The sequence below is a fragment of the Ochotona curzoniae genome, unplaced genomic scaffold (assembly GCF_017591425.1).
Source record: "Ochotona curzoniae isolate NIBS_2020 unplaced genomic scaffold, NIBS_Ocur_1.0 scaffold_3208, whole genome shotgun sequence".
In the NCBI taxonomy this organism is placed as follows: Eukaryota; Metazoa; Chordata; class Mammalia; order Lagomorpha; family Ochotonidae; genus Ochotona; species Ochotona curzoniae.
In genome coordinates this window covers 20383416-20403956 of record NW_024467106.1, presented here as the reverse complement: position 1 = coordinate 20403956, position 20541 = coordinate 20383416, and the positions used below count along the sequence as shown (strand labels likewise).

Genomic DNA, 20541 nt, shown 5'->3' with positions numbered 1-20541 from the left:
TCATTGGTCACTACCATGGGTTCCTAGATGTAGCCAGGTATCCCTATGGTTGCCACTTTCTTGGCAGAAACTGAATCCCATGCTCCCTCCAAGTTTTAGCTCAAAGTCCATCTCCGTTTAAAAGAATGCAGAGGATTTAGCTGAGTGTCCCAAGAAACACACAAGCCTGTAACTGGGCTAGGACTTAGCCTGCTGCACTTGAACAGAATGGGAAGAATAATAGATTTGAGGAGAGTTTATCAGGTGAACCCAGACTAGAACTGGCCACCATGCCACGTGTGTATATAACAATGACCTTCTGAAAACACTGTAGTCTCCTGGCATCTGTGGTGCTGCTTCCTGCAGTTGGTATTACGTTAGTCCAAAAATATAGGACAGGATTGTAAAATATTTTGAAGACAGTTTGCAAGCTCATTCACATAACTCTTCTTGCAGTAGTTATACAAGTCCTTCTTTGACATTACTGTTCATGTCACACTGTGCTTAATTTATAACTAAATTTGGTCAATAAATAAGGGAAAAAAGCATAGTATTTATAGGGCTTCAGGCACCTACTGGGAATATTAGAATACAACTTGAGCAGAAAGGGGAGAACTACTGTAATGTACTTACTAATTTGTAAATCAGTTTCACATACTCATTTTTATTTTAACTGTACCTTATGAAGCAGGCATTATCTTGATTTTTAGATACAAGGAAATGAAGTTCTAGATACCATCCTAGCATTACACTGCCAAAAAGAAGAACCAAAACATGAACTCAGAATGTTAGATTCCAAATGCCATCATTTTAAATGAGTTCATTTTTCCATGGTGCATCACAATTTATTTCCAAGAGGGTTAAAAATGCCTGGAGATATTATTGCTGATCCACTCTCAGTGGTCTGGGGAGTCAGGCAAGGAAAAGATGTTTTCAATCTGGAAGCATGCGAGTGCTTTCCCAGGAGGGTAGATCACGTAAGCTCCAGCATGCTAAACAGAAATAAACTGAAGGGAACAAACCTCCAGATTAAATGAGGCAATACAGAGTGACTGAGTCCTTAGTGAGGAAATATGCAATTTCGAGGAGGAGGAATGAGTTCTTGGTAGTAGGACCACAAATCAAGCTCATTCTTGGTCAGGCCATGAGGCTAATTAGCCATGAAGAATATTCAAAACACAGTGGAACTTAATTTTTGCATCTCTCACAGGTCTTAAGGTCTCTTTGGGTCTTTGTTGGGGACCAAAATCACCAGGGCATCTGGCAGAAATGCAGGATCTCAGGTCTCAACCGACACCTGCAGAAAACTGCATTTCAACAACATAGATCATTCATATACATACCAGAATCTGAAGAGTACTGAGCTCAGTTGTAGGGTCATTTGGTAGCTGTGTGACCACCAGAAAGTCCTGAGGAGGTCACGTATGAAAAGCTTGTGTCAATCTCTGGAGAAGCTTCCAGAAGCCATCGCCTGCTCAATCTTTTTCGAGAAGAACAGTTCAGAATATTCACTGACTCTGAAGGCAGACAGACCCAGGACTACATCTTTGCTCTTCCATTAAGTAGTGGTGTAACCTTGAACATGTAGTTTAATCTTTTTAAAATCAGTATAATAATATCTGAATCTCGCAAGGAGGTGGTGAGGAATAAGTGAAAATCAGAGTTTGTACCTCCCGGGTAGCAGCCTTGTGATCTGTTTCATCTAGCATGTAACTCCCACACGCTACCTTGGACTGCTCTAGCTTTCTGTCTGTTCCTCCTGTGTCTAAGCCCACTGCAATCCGCTGAAGGTCAGGACCACATCTCACTTTTCATTTATATTACCCAGAGTGCTCACTGCTTCCAGGAACATTCAGAGTGGCGACAATTGGTAATGAATGTAGGTACCGTAGTAGCTGGTGTTGAATCCAGATGCTAAAATGTCAGCTTACCCTGAATGGCTGGACCCCAGGCAAACAAGTAATACCAACTCAAGTGCAGGTCAACAATCGTCTCATCTCTGGGAACATTCACTGGACGTTTAAATCTGCAGGTGACGCGATTGTTCTCAAAGACACCTTCTTCATCCCGGGCAGGATTTCTCTGGATCTCCTTCGCCCACTGGCCTACATTGTAGAAGTGCTGAATGCGGACCCTGCCGTTGTCATCATGAACGCAGGCCATGACATCATCACCGCCCTGACGTGAAAAAGAAGTCAAAGGTTCTGTTTTGCAAACTTTTCGCTCTGAAGTATGCGTGTTTTCACTCTTGTAATTTGAAATCTCATCAAAAGTATATTAAATCCCATTTCAATGTCTCAACCAGGAGACTAAAGTTAGGATCACATCAGGTGATCTCAAAAGGCCTTGTGATGTGATATTTGGAAAACACACAACTACTTAAGTAGTATTCCTGCCCAAAATACATAAACCAAACTAACCATCTGAAGACAATTAGATAAACTCAAATCAATGGTCCTTCTACCAAACTCCACCCCAAAACAACCAGAAAACAAACATTAGCCCAGATCTTCAAATGGGTCAACTTCATGAAAGACTCCCAAAACAAATGAACAAATAATTATAATTATTTTAAAACACTAAAAAAACTATTCCATAAAAAAATGACAAGAGACAATACAATCAAATTCCTAGACAGGATCCTGGAATAAAATTGAAACTTCTCTAAATAATGGTATAGGGATAACTGGAAGCATTTGAAGATAAATAGATTTGATAGTACTATCAAATCAATGTTGAACTTCCTGAATTTAATAATAGGCTGTATAATGAAAGAGGCCATCTATGATTTTAGGAGATGGCCATTGAAATATTTACGGTTAAAGGGTCATGATCTCTGCAATTTAAATGCCAAAATTTTCCAGGAAATAATTATAATAAAATTGTAATGCCAGCAGCAGAAGAAACGAATTAATGTATATATGACAAAATGCAATTACGTTCAGAAAAGTCCCAGAAAAGGGGAGTAGTAATGATCGCACAACATGGAATGTAATGACACCACCAAACTGTCCACTTTAAAATGAACAATATGGTAAACTGTAGCTTATGTGTGCTTTTTAAAACCATTTATCTTTATTAGAAAGGCAGATTTACAGAGAGAAGGAGAGACAGAGAGAAAGCTCTTTCACCCCCTAGTTCATTCCCCAAGTAGCTGCCTGGTTGGAGGTGAGCTGATTGGAAGCTAGGAGCCAGAAGCCAGGAGCCTTGAGCCACTCTGGGTCTCCCATATGGGTGCAAGATCCCAAGGCTTTGGGTCCTCCTCTGCTATTTTCCCAGGCCATAAGCAGGGAGCTAGAGTGGAGGTGGAAAAGCCAGGACATGAACTGATACCCCTATGGGATGCCAGAGCTGCAAGATGGAGGATTAGCTGACTGAGTCATTGCACCAGCCCCAGCTTATACAGCCTATTATTAACCATGCTTGTGGTCATCACTTCTATGCACCTTGTCTGAGAAATGCTCCTCTCACCTGAACCACTGCACAAACATCCAAGGTGGTCAGGTACAGGTGCAAGGAAGGGTCCTCACAACAAGAATAGCAGCACATGCAAAGGCACTGGGGCCTAAGGAAGTCTGGTCATTTGGGAAGAAGCCTGGTACAGGGAGTGGAAGATGACAGGACTTGAGAGTAGGGGGAAAGAATGAAGCAGAGGAGCCAAGAAAAGCAGAGGTAAGAGCGGCATGGAGGGCTATCCCTAGTCATGTCCCTCCCGAGATCCATGTGTTTCCTTACACATAGTATTCTGAGGCACTGATTTGTTGGACCCAATTCTTAGCTCCTTTGTAGTATTCTGCATCTCCACCTCTCCAGGGCATTTGGGAAGGAGAATATACTTTCCAGCCCTGCAATATTGTCATATACTAATAAATACATATTGGTCTCTGGCCCTGGAGCCTGGCACAGTCTTTGGCATCGTTAAGAGTAGCTTCCACACGCTAATGAGATGACCAGTCACTGAGCCCCTAGACAGTTTCATGATGGGGTCTCGTCACCAGAAAGGACAAAGGACAGTTGGAGAGTTGAGACTTTCAAACCCACAATCTCCAAGAGAATGGCTGGTTGAGAATGAAGGTTGAAGTGAGCCCTGGCAGTCAATGATTCTAATCAACCGTGTGTGCAGAATGAGGTCTCCATAAAACTAAAGGATAGGGTTCAGTTGAGGTGCAGGGGGCTGATGTGCCCAGAGGTAACTGGAATTTCTAGGTCTCTTCCCTCATTCTTCACCTAGGCATCTCTTCCAACTGGCTGCCTAACAGTATTCTTTGTGATATCATTCACAATGAATGGGTAAATGTAAGTAGGCTACTGTAACAAATTAACTGCAACCAAGAAAGGGGCAGTGGGAACCTAGTGTACACCCAGTGGACCAGGGACACAGGTAAAACCACTTGGGACCTGCCATTGGCAGCTGAAGGGGGACAGAGCCTTCAACCTGAGGAATTTGATGCTATTTCTAAATAAGCAACACCTGAAGGAATTAACAGTGAGGCACTTAGTGAGCGCCTGACTGATGATGGCTTGGTGGGTTGGGAATTCCCCCGGTTTGGTCCAAGAAGTAGGTACTCTGTGTTGGGTGTGTGAGTGGAGAGGAATAAGGAAGCACAGTTTGTGTTTTCCTCTTTTAGCAGCTCCTCACTTCTGCCTCTGCCAGGAAAAGAACATGCCTTGGGTAGCTGCTTGCTCCAGACTCTTGAGAAAACAGAGAAAACCTGAATCCAACCTAGGGAGTGGCTCCAAGCCCAGCTGAGCCCCACTTCAAATGAGCTGAATCTCAGCCAATCCACACACATGCGGGAGCCAGAATCAGATGCCTACCGTGTGAGCTATGGAGTTGTGGGGGCTCTTCTTGCTCATTACTGTGAATGTAGCTGGTGAACATGGTACATAAGACCCCTTGTTTTCTGAAAACCAACCCTTACCTTTCAATTAGTTTGAATTTGTTTCAGCTTGTCATCAGTGAGCCATAATGGACACATTATATGCCGCTCGGATCAATTTATTTTGCCTCTAAAGTCTAAAGCAGTACAGAAAACCAAAGAGGAAAAAAAAAATCAGCTCCTATCACGATTTGTTTGCTCTTACCATCTTCTTGTCTGAAGAGAATCCAACTGCTACCCAGCCATCTGTGTCTGCACTCAGCTCAAACTCCACATCAGCCCCGATCATCCGGTAGCTGAGGAAGTAGTCGCAGGTCTCTGCGTTACAGCCTGGTTTGCCATACCTACACGATGTGACAAGAAAGACGAGATTGTGTTGGCTCATTCCAAACACACAGGCAGCAAGCTGAGCAACATTATTGAGTTACAAAATATATAAAGTACATCTTTGCTACTGGGACTTCAAAAATACAGCTCCACTCAGTTGGGAGGGACCCTGGAGATGCTGGGCTCCGCATTACTACACAGAAGCCTGAGGTCCCGGCGTGGGCAGGAGCTTGTGTTGCAAAAGCAGTGACATCAGCATGTGAGTCTGGGTCTCTGCACTCCCAGCCAGTGTCCCTGCACTATATTAATTTCTTAGAGGTTTGTTATTACAGGGTTATTCATGAATCTCTTTTAGGGAGAGAAGATTCTCTGAGTTAATCATTTCAGTTGTTTTTGTAGGTTCAATGTGCAGCCACCCTTTGTATTGGTAACTTTCCATTCAGTTAAACTAACACAAAGTTTACACATTAAGTATACATTAATCTTTATGAAACCAGGCCTTTTGAAGTACACAGCATTCTGCCATGGCTGAAGTTTTTGCTCAAGGTACATTCTGCTAGTGTGCTTGTGGCATGTCTGAGTGCATCACGCACAGACTTTGCAGCTGAGTTCTTACAACTGGCCACACAGCACCAAGGCTCACCCTTCCTCCTCTCATCCTCTTAAACTGTTGCAAGCTCCCCCATTCCTACCAAGCATCCAATGAATACCTCATCTGGGATCTGCTCAGCATGAATGCATCATTTATTCATAAATTTTGTCTTTGTTCTACTGGGATACTTGGAGCAAATATAATTGCAAATTCAGACAATAAAACCTATAGCTACCAAAGGTGGTTATCCAAATAGACTGAGCATACACTCATCTCTTCAAAGACCATCACTGAAATGCAAATGTTAACCTAGATTCATTTAGGGAGGACTTGTGTCCCCTTTAATAACTGGCAAAGCCTCACTTGGGGACACTTGGATGACACCATTTTCAGAATAACACAAAACTGTAGTGATGGATGAGATAATCGAAAATTGGAAGGAAGGTGTCTAAAGGACCAGCACACTGGGAAGTAAAGTTTAAATTAAGGAGGGAGGCAGGTACATGCTCCCATGCTGACAGAAACCCAGACCTTTAGAAGAGGTAGTAAGAGCCAGGCAATCTGGACCTGGTGAGAAAAAGATGGAAAAAGGTAAGGAAGCTTAAGGGGAGAATGAAGGTGCCAGAAAACAAATCACTCCGAAGCTAGCAGGGTACTAGAACTCCTCTTGTCAAAACATCTCCCAGTCAACAGAACTGCATGTGGCTGATCATCTTCTTGTATAGCAGTATTGCTACATTTTAAATTCCATAAATGTGGCTTTGTAATTCAAAGAAAGTTCAAAGCCTCTGTTTTCAATTCCTCTTAGACTTTGAATGCTGAACAGCAGTAGCAAGCTCAGAACCTCAGTACATTGGCCATTAGAACCTTGACCTGAAGGCAAGTTCAAGGAGGAGGCAGCTTTTCCAAAAAAGCAGAGCAGTCCACACTAGAGGGCAATTGTGAACTCTACAGTTTCCAAGTCCCAGCGATCTTATCTTGGCAAAACACTACCCAAAATCATGTAGGGGATTCACCACATACGAGATGACAAGATGGTTATTGTAAACCCATACTTAATGACCAGTTAGTGTCACACAGATGTCCACAAGTCACAACTATTTACAAAGGACTTGGGTATTAGATACACATATCATTACCCACATTTCCCACAAGGCCTTACTGAATAAGCAAAGATCTATTTTACGTCATGTGAACCTGTTTCATACAAACATTCAGTGCGGAGTAAACACATTCTCCAAGGGTAGTATGGTGAGCAAAGATGTAGAAACTGGTCCAGTGTCTAGTGTGTTCTTTAAAAGCCTTTAGCACAAGACACTGGAGTGGCCATTAGAAAACTTCATGGCTCTGATGGAATGACGAGTAAAGTGAATTGCATGCAATTTTAATACTACCTTGAGATGCAAATCAATTGCTTAACTTTAAAGTTACCCAATTTGTGGTTCACCAACCTAAAGCATCCCTTAGTTTTTCCACAGTCATCCACTTTGATTTTGGCAAATGGGTCCACAGGAGGAGCAGTAGGAAAAGGGTAACCTGGGCAGTGAGAATAAGTAATGGTTAGAAAATCCAGTCACTTTTCCAATACATTTTTTTTAAGTGTTGACTATTTTCTTTCTTTTTTTTTTTAAAGATTTATTTATTTAATTTTTGGAAAGGCAGATATACAGAAAGGAGGAGAGACAGAGAGGAAGATCTTTCATCCGATGGTTCACTCCCCAAGTGGCCGCAACGGCCAGAGCTGAGCCAATCCGAAGCCTGGAGCAGGAGCTTCTTCTGGGTTTCCCATGTGGGTACAGGGTCCCAACCACTTTGGCTGTCCTCAACAGCTTTCCCAAGCCACAAGCAGGGAGCTGGATGGGAAGCGGGGCTGCTGGGATTAGAACTGGTACCCATATGGGATCCTGGCATGTTCGAGGAGAGGACTTTAACCGCCACACTATCATGCTGGGCCCAAGTGTTGACTATTTTCTATCACAAGACCCTAGCAAAGTTCAGGGGATCAGCAAAGGACTCTGGTTAAACCTAATTCTGGCTTTCCTAAAGGGAGGATGGAGGGCAGACCAGTTTGGACCCAACCCTACATGGAAACCTAAACTAGTAGGCATGTTCCTTTCTCTCACAGCCACAGAACCAGAAGTACTGAGCAGGGGATTAATTTCATATAACCAACCAAGTCCTCTGAAAATTTGATAAACACAGTTTTATAATACTTATATAATACTTATGCTCTAAGAAAAAAAATAACACTGAAACATTAACAACATACACTTCATAGTAGGGTTTTCTCATGCATTTACATAATAAGATATTCCCATTCAGTTATCTAGCTTGCACATTGCATTAAGCTATATGCCACAATTTCTTATGTCACTAAATTCTCTCAACACTTTGGGTCTAATAGTTATATATCTTGCTCATGAGATGACTTATACTATAATGCACCAAACCACACACTAAAGTGTTAAGGCGATGTTATGCCTGAATGAGAAATCTTTTACTCCTGAGCTGTAGCTTTACAAACTCAGGAATCTTATGCAACATACCCTTACTGCTTGGCCCAGCATAGAAACACCAAGTGACTAAGAGGTGAATAAATAAAATCACCCATGGATACAGGGTAATGTAAATAAATACAAACTTTAAGGAATTATTAGTTAAAACTAATTATACTATTATTTTGAAGTCTTTTCGTAATTTGTAATTTTTTTTTTATTTCATTTTATGACACAGTTTCATAGGCTCTGGGATACCCCGAGCCCCTCCCCAAATTGAAATCTTCCATATTGCTACAGTAGTACAGTTCAGAACCAGCCATGAGTCTTTCATTGCAGGCATGGAACATGTGGAGGTTCCAGCATCTTATTATCCAGATAAATTCAAGTTTCATTGGGAGACCATCCTTGGTCTGAAAGTAGAGCTGGCAGAATATCATCCCCTCCAATGACAAGCCACTACACAACTTCAACAACAGGAAGAAACACGGAAATTTACAACATCATGAAGTTAATTAGCATGGTATTGAGTGACCAATATATTAGAAAATGCAAGTTCTTAACCACATCCTGTAACTACTTCATTGACATCTCAACTTTAGTATACACACAACCAGCTGCTATACACTTTAAAATGGTTATAGGGTACTATTCAGCTGTCTCGTGTCCATTTTCATTTTTATATTTAGCAGCTTATAGTATTCAAGCTTGGTTTTTACTGAACTTCGTGAATTTTAGGATAGTCCAAACAAGATTATAACTCCAACAAGCCATATGTTAACGATTGAGGAACAGAACAATTTTAGGAGGGGTGTGCAGAGAAATCTTCAATACCTTAGTGAAGAGTAACTGATCTTTGTGTCCTACCTAGTAAGGTATATGATAGTCCAAGCTGACTTTTTCCTGACTGTTCTAAGCTTCCCTTACTTGTCTCTGTCTATCTGATCTAATTTTGGGGGCTCTGGAGCAACCCTGATGGTCACTGCAAGAGAGGGTGGGGAGCCAAAGGTAGAACTAAGTAAGGACCAGAGAAAAGCTCCTCTCCCTAGTCCCGAAGGAAGTTTACTGTTAGAACAGTTTCTGAGGACTGCTCAGGGTTCCTGGCTGTTGTTCTGATGACCTCGGATCCTGTGAGGAAGGATTTGGGCTTGTTCCATCTCATGTGGGAGACCCGATAGAGAATGGTTGACCTCAGAGTTCTCGGCTTACGAGGGCACTCCAATTCCATGTGATCTCCTTGGCAGTTGGGATATAGTCCTTGGTGCCCGTACTGATAGTCCTTGGTGAGCTACCTTGAGTCTCCGGGTTTAGGATACAAGCCTCCTCCTGTCCTCCTGCTCCACTCTGGGGTCCCCTCCTGCTCTTTGCATATGACCTCCTGTTAAGAGGCTGTCAGGATTGCTCTTGGATCCCACTGTATGTCTTTATAGTTTTTGTTGATGTCTAATGCAGATTTGAGTCTGCTGTCCATAAGTTACCTGTTACAATCTTGATAGATTATACTTAACATCTTCCTTACTCACTCCAAGAAGATGGAAGATTTCTCTGCTCTCCCAACCCATTGCGGAATAGCATAGGGTATTAAAAGCATATCAAGTTTTTAAGTTCTTGGTATAGTTCATAAGCAGTGTGTCTCTAACTGATTATTGTTTCATTGGTTACATCAAAATATCTTATTGAGTGTGATGCAGGTTGTTTGAGGGTGTAAAAATGTTATAATTTACAGGTACTGTTTTTAGGATTTACATCATTTCATCTTTTTTAAAAATGTTTTTTAAAAGATTTATTTATTTATTGGAAAGTCAGATATACAGAGAGGAGGAGAGACAGAGAGGAAGATCTTCCGTCCGATGGTTCATTCCCAAGTGCGCGCAACGGGCCGATGCTATGTCGATCCAAAGCCAGGATCCAGTAACTTCTTCCGGGTGTCCCACATAGGTGCAGGGTCCCAAAGCTTTGGGCCATCCTCAACTGCTTTCCCAGGCCACAAGCAGGGAGCTAGATGGGAAGTGGAGCTGCTGGGATTAGAACCGAAGCCCATATGGGATCCCGGCGTGTTCAAGTTGAGGACTTTAGCCACTAGGCCACACCCCTGGGCCCATCATTTCATCTTAAATTAAGGCAAACATATGGTATCTAACCTTTTGGGATTGGTTCATTTCCCTTAGCATAACGGTTTCCAATTGGGCCCATTTGGCCACAAAGAAATGCATTTCATTTTTTAAATAGTCTTTTCTTGGTAATTTGTGATGTTTTAACAGTACGGTTTTGTTAGTTTTGTGTCTTTGGATCTATTATTCTTAAAAAACAACACAACACAAAACAAAAGGTCCAGGCTATTCTTTTCAGGCATACACCTGAGCACTCTGCATAGTTCAACTGGCCCAGACCCCTCCACCTGCCACCACCTGTAAATAACTATGTCAAATGCACTACATCTTTACTGTGTTTTACTTATTTATTTATTTAAAAGGGAGAGAAAGAGAGACAGGAGAAGGGCAGAGGAAGAGTTAGAAATTGAGATAGCGAGAGAGTGCCTCTCTCTCTTCTGGTGCATTCTGCAAAGGCCCATGATAGCCAGCGCTAGACTCAGTCAAAGCCAGGAATCTAGAACTCAGTCTAGGTTTCCTTCATGGGTGGCAGGGACCCAAGGACCTGAACCATAAGCTGCATGACAGCAGGATGCTGGACTGGAAGCAGAGTAGCCACATCTAGAACCAGGCATTCTGATACGGTATGTGGGCACCCCAAGCACCTACTGAAATGTTGTGCCAAACATCTGTCCACTTCTTCGATTTTGTGCTGAACCCTGTTCTATAGACTGAGCTTTGCCTTGGAAGCTATGAAGCTTTCTTCATAGTTACTGAGTTTCTGTTCAATGTTACTGCTACAATTTTGAGACCTTTCATCTCTCAGATTTTTTTTTAATTCAGGAATGCAATGAATGCTTACCTGTGCAAAAATTCTATAGGAGCCTGACAATATTTGTTAATGTTGTTTCTGATGCAGGATCCTCATTTTCTTCTGTCTCACAAACATATTATCTTTACTTCCTAGTGTCTAAAATAATATGTTGGCACCCAGCACCTTTCTAGCTCAATAAATGTCAGTTATTGTTGCAACTCAATTATTATTAAATCTTGTAAACTGGACTGAGAATAGCCATTGAGTAAAACCAACTTTAAAAAATCGATTTATTTTACTTGAAAGTCAACGCTACACAGAGAAAAAGAGATCTTCCATCTGCTGTCACTCCCAAAATAGTCACAATGGCCAGAGTTGAGCTAATGCAAAGATAGGAGCCAGGAGCATCTTGGGGTCTCCCATGTGGGTACAGGGGCCCAAGGACTTGAGCCTCTGCTGCTTTTCCCAGGCTATAAACAGGGAATTGGATTGGCAGTAGAACAGCTTGGATCCAAACTGGCATACATATGTGATGCTAGCACCGCAAACTGAGACTTACGTAGTATGCCATGGTACAGGCTCAAAACTAACCTTTCTAAAGCAGACAATTCAGACTCCAAAGAAAAGCTTTAAGACAAAGATCCCTTAACAAAGTTGTGAATCAGTATACTGGTGCTGGAAAATGGCTTCTCAGGGTTCTCTGAGCACTAGTTATCTAATATTCTGTGTGCTTCAAAAACTTTTAATGAACTTGTGTTCCATCAAATGTATTTTGCAAATCATAATTTTTCCTGGTTTTGTGAGCTACTAAAAAAATAAAGAATTTGGCACTTTTCTCTATTCCTGGAAAAGACTAAATCTTTGGAATTTCCCATGAAATAGGAGTGTCCGTTATTCTGGAGCTCCTTAAATGACATTTGTGTGTTTATGCTAAGATCTGAGGTGACTTAGGATGGTGTTTGTTCAACGGCAAGAACAACCATGTGCTTGGAAGGTAGGGGATTTGAGGCAGCTCCACTGCAGGAAAAGGGCCTGGAGACTGAACTCTAGCTCTTGGCCAATAGCACAATCAATGTGTCTATAATGAAATGCCAATAAAGACTTAACACTAACACTAGGAAGTGGAGCTCCCTAGTTGGCACACTGGCACCATGAAAAGGGAACGCACAGCTCAGTAAATGGGAACCTGTTGCATCCCACCCAAGGCGTCTCTTCTGTTCCTGACTTGTAAGCTTGCCAGTAAAACTGTAATCATGAGCATAAACTCTCTGGAGGTCTGTGAGACATGAGAGCAAATACAGGACCTCCAAGGGGCTGCGGGAAGTTTCTGCAATTACAGTTGGTTGGCCTAAAGGTGGACAGCCTTGCTACCCTTTCAGTGTGGTCTGCACAAACGCCAGGATATTAGTGGCTTTCTTTTAAAAGATTTATTTTTATTGCACACCAATGGGGTCTGGTATCAGAATTCACACACAGCAGTAGCACAAGTTCTCCCAGTATTCAATGACCTCTCATTATCTGGCATAAAATAAGTTTGTGCCACATGTCAGTGTTTAAGCTCTTTCCTTTTGGCTACTACCTGGGTAGTAGCAAACCACTTCTCTGACACCTGCTTAGGCTCTGTCCATAGGAAGCAGGAGGGAAAGAGAACTGTTCTCTTCCGGTTTTAAAAAATTAATTAATTTTAAAAATTACTTACTTATTTGAAAGACAGAATTATAGAAAGGGTGAAGAGAGAGACAGAGTTTCCATCTACTGGTTCACCCTCCAAATAGCTGCAATGGCCAGGGCTGAGTGAGGATAAAGTCAGTCTACCATGTGGAGCATAATCCAAATACTTGGCCCTTCCTCTACTGCTTTCCCAGGTGCATCAGCAGGGAGCTGGATGGGAAGCAGGACATGTGGGACCCAAATTGACACTCAGGATACTGATATTGCACGCAGCAGTTTGGCCAGCTGGACCACAATGCTGGCCCCTATTTTATTTATTTAAAATTTTATTTATTTTTACGAGAAAGGCAGATATACAAAAAGAAGATACAGATCTTCCATCCATTAATTCTCTCCCCGAGTGGTTACAGCAGTTAGAGCTGATCTGAAGCCAGGAGCCAGGAGTTTATTTTCTTTTAAAATATTTATTTACTTTTATCGGAAAGTCAGGAGGAGAGACAGAGAGGAAGATCTTATATCTGTTGATTCATTACCCAAGTGTCTACAACAATCAAAGCTGTGCTGATCCAAAGCAAGGAGCCAGGAGCTACTTCCAGGTCTCCCACATGGATGCAGGGTCCCAAGGCTTTAGGCTGTCCTCAACTGCTTTTCCCAGGACACAAGCAGGGAGCTGGATAGGAAGTGGGGCTGCTGGGATTAGAACATATGGAATCCCAGCGTGTGCAAAGTGAGGACTTTAATTGCTAGGCTACCACACCAGGCCAAGGACCCAGGAGTTCCTTCTGGGTCTTCCACGTGGGTTCAGGGTCCCAAAGCTTTGAGCCATCCCCAACTGCTTTCCCAGGCCACAAGCAGGGAGCTGGAAGTTAAGTAGAACAGTGAGGATACTAACCAGCACCCCTATGGGATCCAGGCAGATGCACAGGTGAGAATCTAGCCACTAGCTCTCTTGTCGGGTTCCCTACTGTATTTATTTTAAAGGCAGACAGAGATCTTCCATGCACCTGTGCGTTCCCCAGAATGATGAAGCCTGGAGGTGGAAATTCCATCCAAGCCTTCCATGTGAGACACATGGACACAGTCATCACCCGTTGCCTCCGGGGTAGATACAAGCACCATTGGAACCCAGGACTTCGAGATGGGATGCAGGTGTCTTACTTGTCACACCAGCCATCTATCCTGCTCTTTCCTGTTTGATTGCCATTCCAACAAACAACTTGTGTCCAGCTTTACTGTATCTTGATTTAGTCCACAGGTTTGAATTCCCAGCTTTTTGAAAGGCTCTCAGAACCAGCCTCATCATGCAGTTGCAAAGTACCAGTGCCTACAGCTGGGCAGAGCCCATTCTCAGAGGATGGGCTGCAGCTATGGGCTGTCCCTCTGTCTGGGCTTCAAGGTCTGACAACCTTCAGCCACAGTAGTGGCAGCTATCTTCCCCAGTTACTTTCTCCATGCTTTTTGCAATTCATGTGTCCCATTATGATAAGGATGGCGGTTTTAGCAAAATATGAACACTCTGGGGCCCAGCGCGGTGGCCTAGCGGCTTAAGTCCTCGCCTTGAACGCACCGGGATCCCATGTGGGTGCCGGTTCTATCCCGGCAGCCCTGCTTCCCATCCAGCTCCCTGCTTGTGGCCTGGGAAAGCAGTCGAGGACGGCCCAAAGCCTTGGGACCGTGTACCTGCATGGGAGAGGCGGAAGAGCTTCTGGTTCCCAGCTTCAGATCGGCGCAAGACCAGCCATTGCGGTCATTTGGGGAGTGAATCATTGGATGGAAGATCTTTCTCTCTGTCTCTCCTCCTCTCTATATATCTGACTTGTCAATAAAATAAATATATCTTTAAAAAAAGTGAACATTCTGAAATACATCTTAGGAAGGAATGCTTCACTGTGATAAGCTCAAAGGACAAATTAGTGATAATGGATACTGGACAGTTTGAGGTTGAGGGTAAGCTTCTTTGTCAGTCCCACAGAACACAGAAGTCTGCAGCCCCAGTACAGTTCTTTCCATTTGCAAAAGCTCTTTGATTGCCAATAGCCTTTTTGTTTTCTCCAAAGCAACCATTCTGAAGCTCCTACACAATGGCCTTATAATTACCCAAACTGCCTTCATTCAGCACATTCTGAATTTGAAGTTCAGGTGCAATTGTCCACACTGCCAATAGCGCCACCTCGCTGTCAATAGCTGCATTACGTATTAACCAGTGCATGGTCATGCAAGGTTTGGAAATGTCCACATAACAGTCTAACCAGGGACCTTGCCAGTTGCTGTCTATATGTTTATTTTTATATAAGTGTTATTAAAATGTACCAGATTATTTGTATATGTGTTAAATTCATATGAATGATACTGCAATATATCTTATTATTTTCCTCTGGAAATTTATCCACGTATGTCAACATGAGACCTATCACTTCTGCCTGAACAGTATTTCCTGACATGAGTATAACTTCATTTCTTAAATTATCCTCCCAGGTTTGGACACCCATGTTACTCCGTCCGATGTTTGCTTTCTCCAACAATGAAAAGATAAGCTTCCTTATCACGTTTCCTGTAGGTCTATGCAAGAGGTTTTCGCTTTGTTTTAATAAACCCAAGAGAGGAATTGCTGGGTCTTATCTGTAACTCCACAGAGCTCGACAAGATGTGTATTCAGAATATCAGCACCTCTTCAATCCCACCAGTACTACTTGGCTGTCTCTGTTTCCCCACATCCCTGTCTGTACTTGCTATCATTTGACATTCTCATTTTATTTAATATGTGCTTGCCTAACTGCCACTGGGTTGCCATTGCTTCATGTCTGTATCAACCACTTGGGAAGCCTATGCTGTGATGTGTACAACCAGACGGTCACCAACAACCAGGGCTGGGCCAGGCCTAATGCAGGGGCCAGGAACTTACTCCGCAACTCCGATGTGGGAGGCAGGGGCCCAAGCTTTTAGGCCACCCTCCACTGCTTTTCCAGGGTCATTAGCAGGAACCTGGATTGGAAGTCAAAGAACCGGGACATGAACTAGTGTCCAAATGGCAAGGCAAGCCTCACAGGCAACACCACAATGCCAGCCCTAATAAGGTACTTCACATTTTTCATCTTTTTTTTTTTTAACTTTTTTTTTTTTTTAAAAAAAGACTTATTTATTTTTATTGGAAAGGCAGAAGTACAGAGAGGAGGAGAGATAAAGAGGAAGCATTTTTTTTTACTTTCTTATGGGGCCACCATCTGTGGCCTCCCAGGAATGTCAGAAGGATCAGAAGCAGATGTGTTACTCTGTACCAGGCACTTTGATATGATATGTGGCTCTCCCGAGTGCAGATAAACCCGCTGTGCCACAATGCCCACTCCATATAGGTAATATTTTGTCATGTTGAGCCAGGATAAGCTCTATTTGATCATAATACACATTTTTAGATACACTATTTGACAGGCAGGGACTATTTTATTTTTAAGGACTGCTAGACCAGCATTGTGATATGGAGCATTAAGCTGCTGCCTACAACCCTGGCATCACACATGAGCACTGGCTGGAGTCCCACCTACTCCTTATTAATGTACCTAGGAAGGCAGTGGGGGGTGGTCCAAGTGCTTCGGCCTCTGTCACCCAAATGGGGAGACCCAGAAGTCCCTCAAAGAAATATCCAGAACCGTATTTATCCATTTGCCTGAACATTTTGGTCTGACCAGGTAGACACATAAAATTAACCAGCACAATAATAAGCTTCTGGCAAGACTGATCAAGAAAAAGAGAACATCCAGATAATATTTAAAATGAAAAGGGAATAGCTGAGAGCAGATATTTTAAAGATTTATTTTTATTATTTTTTTATTGGAAAAGACGGATATACAGAGAGGAGAGACAGAGAGGAAGATCTTCCGTCCGATGATTCACTCCCCAAGTGAGCGCAACGGCCCGATGCTATGCTGGTCCGAAGCCAGGAGCCTCTTCCGGGTCTCCCACGCGGGTGCAGGGTCCCAAAGCTTTTGGGCCGTCCTCGACTGCTTTTCCCGGGCCACAGGCAGGGAGCTGGAAGGGAAGCGGGGCTGCCGGGATTAGAACCGGCGCCCATATGGGATCCCGGGCGTGCTAGGCGAGGACTTAACCACTTGCGCCACCGCGCCGGGCCCGAGAGCAGATATTTTAAAAGCTAATTAAGCTGTAATTGTTGCAACTTACCATAAAGAGAAAGATGGCCCAATTTAAAGACAGGGAGAGGCTCTACATTTTTTTTAAGGAAGACAGGTAAGAACCAGCAAACACACGAAGAGATGTTAAGCATCTTTGGTGGCAGAAGAAAAATAAATCAAAGTCATAATGAGACTCCGATGCAAACCCACCGAATGGCTATAATTATTTACGTTTAAAGGAATACAGCAAGCATTGGTACAGAGAAGAAACTGGGCCCTCACACACTGTCAGTAAGAATGAAAAGAGGTGCACCTGTTCTGGAGAAGAGGCAGTTCCTCAAAAAGTTAAACAGTTACCACACAGTGCAGGGGTTCTACAGCAGGACAGCTGGAAATGGATCTTTACCCAGAAACATGAATGGACACTAGTATAACAGCAGTATCCTTCTCCTCCACCCCTAAAATTTATTTTTTATTTGAAAGGCAGATTTACAGAGAGAGAGAAAGATCTTCCATCCACTGGTTCACTCTTCAAATGGCTGTAATGGCCAGGGCTGAGTTGATCAGAAGCCAGGAGCTTCTTCTGAGTCTCCTATATGGGTACAGGGGCCCAGTGACTTGAACCATCCTCTATTGCTTTCCCAGGCCATTAGCAGGGAGCTGGATTGGAAATGGAGCAGCTGGGATTAGAACCAGTGCCTGCATAGGGTGCTGGTGCTGCAAATGGGAAGATTAACTTGTTATGTTACTGCGTCAGCCCAGGCAGCAGTACTCTTAACACCCCAAAAGTGGAAACAACCCAACTGTCTTTTAACTGTTGAATGGATCAACAAATGGGATCTAACCACTTGATGGAATATTGTTCACTGCTAAAGGCTACAGTTCTGATCCATGCTATTAGACATTACATTGAGTGAAAGACGCTAGACACAGAAGAGCACATAACACATGAATCTACTGGGTTGGATTATCCAGAAGAGACAAATTCAAAGACACAAAATAGGTTAGTAGCAGCCAAGGACTAAGTAAGAGTAATTGGAGTGATTGCTGACATACAGGGCTTCTCCTTGGAATCAGGGAAATGTTATGGAAACAGAGTTGTGGAACTTGTGAAAAGGCTGACACAATGGTTTATGGTCTTTCAAATGGTGACTTTTATGGTATGTGAGTTATAATGGAAGCAGGTAAAACAGACAATGAGAATACAAGCAACAGGTCTATGCCAGTGAACTTGAAAATCGAAGGACAAACGCATAGAAAAAATACAACTAACAAAAAGTGGTACAAGAAGAATTAGAAAATTTAAAGAATTTTGTGTCCATCACAAAAACTGACTGAGTCAAAGCATCTTTCAACCAGGAAAGTTCTAGGCTTGGTTCTCCCAAATACTCAAGAAAGAACTAATGCTAATCTTAAACATATTATTTCAAAGGACAGAAAAGAAATACTTCGAGGCTCTATGTGATAGCTTAGTGGCTAAATCCTCACCTTGCATACGCTGGGATCCCATCTGTGAGCTGGTTCATGTCCCGGCTGTTCCATTTCCAGCTCCCTGCCTGTGGCCTGGGAAAGCAGTAGAGGATGGCCTAAAGCCTTGGCACCCTGCATCCATGCAGAAGACCTAGAAGCTCCTGGGTCCTGGCTTCAGATGGACTCAGCACCAGCCATTGCAGCCACTTAGGGAGTGAACTAATGGATGGAGGATCTTTCCCTCTGTCTCTCCTTCTTTCTGTAAAATCTGCCTTTCCAATAAAAATTAAATAAACCTTTTCTTAAAAAAGAAATAGTTCCCAGCTCATTTTATGAGGCCAATGGTAACTTTATTAGCACAATCAGAAAAGAAAATTACAGAAGACTTCTGATCATGTTCATAAAGTACCATACAAGAATATTCTTGAAAGAAAATAAGTGGTATTTTAGGAAAAGTTAGACTGTAAGAAAATCATAGTGACATCAGTAACACCAGACAAAACATAATGAAAAGGAAAACAGAAGGAGTAGGTAATGTCATAGAGAAAAGCAGTCAGCCAGAAACATGTCTGCAACAATATAGCTTCCAAATGCACAAAGCAGTAACTGATGGAGATACACTGAGAAATAGACAGACCAAGACTTGAACCCTCAATATTAAAAAATCAGGGGTCTGTGCTGTGGTGTAGTAGCCTAAGCTTCTGTCTATGGTGTCAGCATCTCATATGGACACTGGTTCTAGTCTCAGCTGCTCCACTTCCAATCCAACTCCCTGCCTATAGCCTAGGAAAGTAGCAGAGGATGGCTCAAGTCTTTGGGCCCCTGTGTTCATGCAGGAGACTCAGAAGAAGCTGCTGGCTCCAAGCTTTGGGTCAGCCCAACTCTGGTCATTGTGACCATTTGGGGAGTGAAAAGGGGGGTGGAAAATCCCTTCTCCTTGTAAATCTGCCTTTCAAATCAATCTTTATTTTTTAAATCAAGTTTTTAAAATGAAAAATATACATTATTTGAATTACACAAATAATAAGTTCAACCAAATAGACATATAGAATCCACAAGTATGGAATCATTCTTTTTTTTTTTTTTAAAGATTTCTTTAATCTTTTTTTGGAAAGGAGATTTACAGAGAGAAGAGCAAGAGAGAAACAGCTCTTCCAGCTGCTAGTTCACTCTCCAAATAGCCGCAAAGGCCAGAGCTGAGCTAATCCAAAGCAGGAGCTTTTCCCAGGTCTTCCACATTGGTGCAGGGGTCCAAGGAACTGAAACATCCTACACTGCTCTCCCAGGCTATAAGAAGAGAGCTGGTTTGGAAGTGGAACAATCAGGACATGAACCAGTGCCTGTATGGGATGTCAGTCTTGCAGGCGAAAGATTAGCTTGCCACACCACTGTGCCAGTCCTCATATTCTTCCTGTGCACACAAGGAGTGAACAGTAAAACTGACATTCTGTTAGAAAATAATAAAGTCAGTATATTAGACAGGACGTACATCAGATAGATGTTTTCTGATTGCAGTGCAGTAAAATTTCAAACAAATGTTTGGGGGAAATTTGCCTATAGCTGGAAATGAAAACCATATTATTCCATGGGTTAAGAAGCAAATTAAAAAGAAAGATCAAGACACATTAATAATGACCATCGAAGCATTATATGTAACAATGTTTGGTAGAAGTCTAACACACCTTAGAGGGCAACCTATACCTATGAATACACTTCTCAGGAAATAAGATCAAAAACAACTCTACCAAACTATGCTTCAAAGTGGAAACAAAGAAATAATTCAAATGTGGGTAGGAAGAAATTGAACGGAGAACACACATCCATAGATGAGTGATTGCCCAAATGAAGCTGGCTCTTTGAAACATTTTGTAAGATAACTTTCTCGGGGCTGGCACCGTCGGTGCTGGTTCAAGTCCTGACTGCTCCACTTCCAATCTAGCTCCCTGCCAATGACCTGGGGAAAGAAGGAGAGACTGGCCCAAGTACCTGGGCCCCTGCACCCACGTGGGAGACTGGAAGAAGCTCCTGGCCCAGACTATATATTTGGATCCCAATGTCTCTCATTCTCTGTCTTTTCCTCCCTCTCTCTGTTACTTTAT

General features: G+C 42.7%; 1 protein-coding gene across 1 annotated transcript in view; it reads right to left on the bottom strand.

Annotated features, from left to right (window-relative positions):
• The window catches only part of FRRS1L (ferric chelate reductase 1 like), a 31058-nt gene that overhangs the window by 1076 nt on the left and 9441 nt on the right, over window positions 1-20541 (bottom strand). Inside the window, exons 2-4 of the mRNA XM_040963681.1 lie at window positions 7230-7314; window positions 5065-5203; window positions 1911-2157 (exon numbers count right to left, since the gene is read on the bottom strand). Coding sequence (XP_040819615.1) covers window positions 1911-2157; window positions 5065-5203; window positions 7230-7314 — 471 coding nt within the window. The remainder of the gene's footprint in view (window positions 1-1910; window positions 2158-5064; window positions 5204-7229; window positions 7315-20541) is intronic.